The 5,795-nt window shown below is 44.0% G+C and overlaps 1 protein-coding gene across 3 annotated transcripts; it reads right to left on the bottom strand.

The window, feature by feature from the left end:
- Positions 1 to 825: 825 nt before the first annotated feature.
- Positions 826 to 5,161, bottom strand: RAMAC (RNA guanine-7 methyltransferase activating subunit). 3 transcript variants are annotated; one of them, XM_033071093.1, is made up of 3 exons: positions 5,109 to 5,161; positions 3,498 to 3,672; positions 826 to 1,963 (listed from the first exon to the last, which is right to left on the bottom strand). In XM_033071093.1, exons 2-3 carry the CDS (start codon positions 3,662 to 3,664, stop codon positions 1,774 to 1,776), a joined length of 357 nt encoding a protein of 118 aa, XP_032926984.1. In that variant the 5' UTR covers positions 3,665 to 3,672; positions 5,109 to 5,161; the 3' UTR covers positions 826 to 1,773. The 3 variants fall into 3 exon arrangements, with proteins under 3 accessions (XP_032926984.1, XP_032926986.1, XP_032926985.1); XM_033071095.1 differs by lacking the exon at positions 5,109 to 5,161 and adding an exon at positions 4,240 to 4,311; XM_033071094.2 differs by lacking the exon at positions 5,109 to 5,161 and adding an exon at positions 4,060 to 4,190.
- Between the last annotated feature and the right edge of the window lie 634 nt (positions 5,162 to 5,795).

The raw sequence follows: 5,795 nt of genomic DNA, 5'->3' as shown, positions 1-5,795 counted from the left end.
TGATTCTGAATTAAATGGGAATTCCACCAAGGGTACCGACTTGCAGGCTCTCCACAGAGCAGATGCAAGAACTTTGCATGATCTTATATCTCCCTTTGTAAAGGCTCCAGTATTTAAATTAATGAGGGTTCAAAGGAGTGCATTGCTTCCAGCAGAACTCCTTAGAGAAAAACAAACCTCTTGTGAAAAGATTTCTAACTGAATTCTAGGCAGATACTTCAGGGAGTATGATATTAAAACCTGTATGAGAGCTAACAGTACTATAGGAAAAGCAGAAAATATGCATTTAGCAGGTAGGTGAGGACACTTGTGAATCACAGCCTATGTAAAAGCTACCTACAGTGACTGTTCCTGTGTAAACACACCCTTTAGCCCTTAAATGCATCTGATGAGCTGGGGGACTCTGCTTCTGACTTCTGTACTTTGTCTTTAAATCAAGATGCACTAATTTGTGCTCCTTATCACCTAATGCTGTGACTTTTACAGCAGTCAGCAGGGATGGGGCCCTGCTTCTGCACAGCAGCTGAAGGAAATGTCAAGTACAAAGACACGCACTGCTCCCTTGATACAAATTAGCTGATCACATAAATGGGGAAACAGGGAACTCTGACCCTATTAGAGCAGAATGTGGGTAGTGGATTAACACTCCAGACTTCTAATTAATCACAGTGTGTCTCATCCTTCTGATTGCAGCTGAGTAGGCCATTCTTCTAACTTAAGCCCACAGCTGTCCAGCATTAGCACTTATCTGTCAGTCCAGCTCCTTGACAATGTTGCAGTCCGGAATGTCTCAAAAGTAGGTTTCAGAAATACTCAGAAACATCCTTACATGTGAACTATACTTTTATTGTGTGAATACTTAAAAAACCCCATAAATCCTAAATTCTAAGAACTGAGTAACACTCTGCACTGTTTGTGCTATTTTCCCATACAGAAAAAAGTATAGACCAGTACTGATCATAGTTTTTTTTTCTTCAATAACATGCACAAGGTATTTCATATAAACTACAATAGCATCCAAGTTTTACAGCTTTACTGAAATGGGAATTCCAAAATTTATTATGCACACACCAAATTTAGTTGAAGATGACACAGATAGTAAGTTTGATATTACTTCTCAGGTAAAAGTTATGTATCATTGAACTGCTACAAGAAGATACATATTTAACTACTATTTTTTTAATCCAACTCTTAGGCCATGTTTTAAGAGGAATACTGCAAATGTATTGAAGCAATTGTTTCAACAGACACTAGGCCAACCCCATAAAATATTTCAGTAATAGAATCTATCTTCTCAGTTTTAAGGCATCTGAAATTCAAACCTAACTGAGCTTCTCACTGTCAAAAACCAAACTAAGAAATTCTCTCCACAGAAAGACACAGTATGTTATTTTCAAAAAGAGCTATCTTAAGGCAATGTGCCACTGCTGCATACAAACCACAGCTATCCTATCCTCCCCTCACCCGTTTTGGTTTCTAAAAGGTAACGGAGAGAAATCTCAGTGATGGAAGAAAAAACATGCACAACACACGTTCAGACAAAAGAAGGAGATAAAAATTTAATCTAAAATCTACAGACTCTAAACAAACTCCATATAATACTGTTTTATTATTCATAAAAGGAGTTCCCTTTTTCATTTCACACTACAGAAAAACAGCACTGGACTGTAACACTGGTTCTTCAGTCATCTATAAACAGTGGAAAAAATAAGAAAACTAAAAGCTAACTGAATTTGTTACATAGCATCACTGGACTTTCAGCCCACAAGGATATCAGTAGGGATGGTAACGAGGCCCCGGGTTGTAGGAGTTGTAGCCATACTGTCCGTAGTGGGAGGAGTAGGATTGTCCTTGTCTGTGCTGCTGGTAGTTGTTACCCCAGCCTCTGTCTGGCCTCTGATTAGATCTGTAGTCACCTTGCCAGTTGTATCTGTCCCCTCTAAAATATCTGCCATCCTGAAACCTGCAATGGGAAGATATATCAAAGTTTGACACAAATTATATCAAGTCTAAAAAAAAGAATTATAATGAACTCTTATATTTAGCAGTTTTCATGGAAACTGTCATGTAACTGTTAATATACTCAAATATTTATCTGTTTATATGACAAACACATGAAAACATACCTACAGTCATCTGAGATCACTCATTAATTTCTTACCCAACACAAGATTTGGACAGTCTGTTTCCTAGCACAAAAGCTTTAACAGAGACTCAAACAGAAAATAAATCTAAAAACCAACCCAAAGGTACATACATAGTGCATCAAAGCCAGGTTCCATCCAGCAGCTTCATGGCTGAAAGCTTTGGCAGAGCAGGCTTCAGTACAGTTACAGCTACCTAACAGCACTGAGTCCTGGAATTTGAATATTCCCTAAAATACACACTACTGCTAAAACACTGCTACCACAGTCTCCTGCAGATTCCCACACTCAAGACACTGTACCTTATCAGTGGTATTTAGCCATTGTTCCGTCTAAATTTGGTCTTTTCAGCCCTCAGATCCTATCAATGCTTGAGCTGCCTCATAGTCATTCAGTTTGCAAATGGTGTGGTGCAAACAACATTTGCAAAAATTTCACTTTGTGACTGTAGTGTAGGTGTACGAGTTCATCAGTTCAAAGAACCAGAGCTTTTAAGAACAAGATAAACAATCACCTGCTTTTAATCTTTGATTCTGTGTTTAACTTAATGACAAGCTTCTAAGGCGAGAAAAAGTTACAATGTTGTCCTCCTTTTCTTCAGATAAGGCACAAATTCTATTCAGATATTTAGCTAAGGAGTTTTCCCAGTTGTTGGCTGAAGTGAGTTTAAGTACTTTACATTAAAGGCTGATGTCAATATTCCCAGATGTACTATATGCTCTTATTGCTGTTTTTCAGTCACTCAAAAATCTGTCCAAAATGCAGTAAAAAGCTGCAATTACATCTTAAAGAAATAATTGAAAGTATTTTGCTTTGGCAGGTAACAGTGTACTTGCCAGACTGGATGACTGATTTTACAGTCATTTCTATTGAATAAAAGAAATACAGGCTAATCTTAAAAAGCACAGCAAATATTTAGCTTACAAATGAAATGTTTTCTGGACAGCTAGTAACAGATAATGTTCCTTTGCACATCTTCCTGCCAGTTATCATCCAACATAAGATAGGCTGCTTAGCTTTGCAGAAATCTCATATTTCTCCTCTGGAAAAATGTTTCTTGCTGAGCAATAACAATCCCCAGGGCAATGGGTTCAGTGGTTCCAGCTTATTTAGTACTTTTATACAAAATGCAAGAACTTTTATACACAATGCAAACTGCCAGTCAATACAGAGAAAATGCAAAACCTCATTACTTTCTAGAGAAGACTCTATTTCTCTTAAACAGTTATCTACAAAGCAAAAAGGAAATACTTCAATGAACAGAACAGACCGTTCTTTTCATACCTCTTCTGAAAACAATTATAATTTAACGGTAATTGTGAAATTAACACAATTAAAAAGAAAAACCAGTACCGATCTCTGTTTCTCTGGTTGCCACCAGATCTGTTTCTCCATTCTTCAACTATGGGAGGAGGATCTGCAGGGCGTTTTAGATATTCTTGGTATTCTTTATCATCCGATGTGAATCGATGAGCAAACATCATTTCATAATTTGGGGGCACGTCAGCCAAGGAAGTCATTCTGAAAACTTTAAATATGAACACAACAAAAGTGGCTTTAGCAAGGTATGAAGATTCTCATTGTAATAGCTACCAAAATCCATGCACTGAAAATGAAGGACAAGGAAAAGTCACACTCAGATTAACACAGCTGTCGGGTTTTGGGAAGACAGCACAGACGCCTCACACAAAAAGTGCTTCAGAACACACTCCCCATCTACTCCTGATACTGACTTTGGACAGGAAAAAAATTCCCACAATCAGTTTTAAAAGTTTCCTAGGGTAGAATATCATGCAAAACCTACAGATATACATAACCAGCAAGACAAGCAAAGTAATCAGATTTATTCACAGTAATCTATGTGTTAATAACTTGATTCAGGGAAAGGTCAGCACCTAAGAGGATGCTAAATTACCTCTTAATATGCCTGTCTGATGGGATTTTTAAGGCCTTAGTTTCCTTATTTTTGTATATATGCATTTGCCATTCAGATGTTGGTGTTCATACTGTCCATCAGCAGAATCTGATCTTAATAGCAAATCAGAAAGGCTAAGCCCACTTTTTTAACTAGCCACACATAATTTAGAGCATTTACAGTATCTGGCTTTGGAATCCCAGAATAAGCTCTTCTGCTGTCTCCCGAAGATTTGCTGGCAGGACCCAACAGCTAAAATAGAGAAAAATAGACACCCTCAATGACCAAGAGTGGGGCTTCTGTTCGCCATAGCCATGAGCACACAGGGAATCAGCACAGTGCTCCTGCGGTCCTGCTCCCCTTCAGCACACAGGGAATCAGCACAGTGCTCCTGCAGCCCCAGCTCCCCTTCAGCACACAGGGAATCAGCACAGTGCTCCTGAAGAACCCCAGCTCCCCTTCAGCTCACAGGGAATCAGCACAGTGCTCCTGCAGCCCAGCTCCCCTTCAGCCGCCTCAGGCATTGGTGTCTGCGGCCTCAGGAGCCCTGGGCAGCCTTCCCCCTGCCAGTGACGCACCGCACACCTCCCTGAGGCAAGTGTAGGAGTTATTCCTGTAGGATGAAGGAGTAACTCATCCTCCTTTCCTCTGCCAGGAGCTAACCTCGTTAGTTTTTTATTGCGGGCTATCTCCAAGGAACTTCGCTAGACAAGACTAAGGCAGTCGGGGTGAGGGCGGCGGGGGTAGCACTGCCCTGGGGACCCGCCACTACAGCTTCTCCTGAGCAGCTGGCGGTGCTCCCCTCACAGTTTATCCTGTTAATACCTTATTCACGCCGCGAGGGCCCGTACCGGGGACACCCGGCACCGTTCTGGCCCCAAGGCCAAGCAGAGAGCGCCGGAGGGGGCCGGCTCCCGCAGGAGGCTCCGCCGGAGCCCCCTCCCCTCGCAGCGGGCCCGACAGAGCTGAGGGAGACGCGGGGGTCGCTCCCGCTCCCTCCTCCCTCACAGCCTCCCTCCCTCCCCCGCAGCCGCCCGGCCGCCCCTCACCGCGCCTCCGCCGCCAGAGCCGCCGCCGCGATCCCGCCTCTTCCGGGGCGGGACGGGGCACACCGGGGAGGGACACGGGACACCGGGGCGGGACGGGGCACACCGGGGAGGGACAGGGGACACCGGGGCCGGACGGGGCACACCGGGGAGGGACACGGGACACCGGGGCGGGACGGGGCACACCGGGGCGGGACGGGGCACACCGGGGCGGGACGGGGCACACCGGGGAGGGACAGGGGACACACCGGGGCGGGACACGGGACACCGGGGTGGAACCGCCGATTCCCTCCCTCAGGTTAGGGCTGGATCCAAAGCACGTTGGCAGTATTGAGGTTTGTGGCGCTTTCCTTCGCTGCCACGCGGGTTTTAAGGAGGCGACACCTGAAATGTTTGGCTTTTAACCGAAAGGTGCAAATGGAAAAGGTGAAGCTAGCATGGCGTCTGTGGCTGTCTGTAATGACATTTAAGTGTAGTTCTGGTATAAAAAGCTTTGGGATGTGTTGACAGCTACGTGAGGAAGGTAAGATGACGAGAAGCTTTTTGGCAGGCAAATAACTCCGTGTAAACCAAAATAATTCTGTGCTGGCGCCTGCTCCAGCAGCACATTTACGCTCCCCCCAGCGCTGTAGATAGCGGTCAGTCTGTCACCCTGAATAGAGATGAAGTTATGCGTGAGCCTCAGAACCT

The sequence above is a fragment of the Catharus ustulatus genome, chromosome 12, assembly GCF_009819885.2.
Source record: "Catharus ustulatus isolate bCatUst1 chromosome 12, bCatUst1.pri.v2, whole genome shotgun sequence".
NCBI lineage: Eukaryota > Metazoa > Chordata > Aves > Passeriformes > Turdidae > Catharus > Catharus ustulatus.
The sequence above is the reverse complement of the archived record's forward strand: the minus strand, read 5'-3'. Positions and strand labels throughout refer to the sequence as shown.

What these genes read in the sequence shown, in the direction of transcription:
- RAMAC (XM_033071093.1), bottom strand. Translation starts at nt 3,664, where the DNA reads ATGACTTCCTTGGCTGACGTGCCCCCAAATTATGAAATGATGTTTGCT. An exon ending in AACCAGAGAAACAGAGATCG is followed by an intron (nt 1,964 to 3,497) that starts GTACTGGTTTTT and finishes TTCCCATTGCAG; the next exon opens with GTTTCAGGATGGCAGATATT.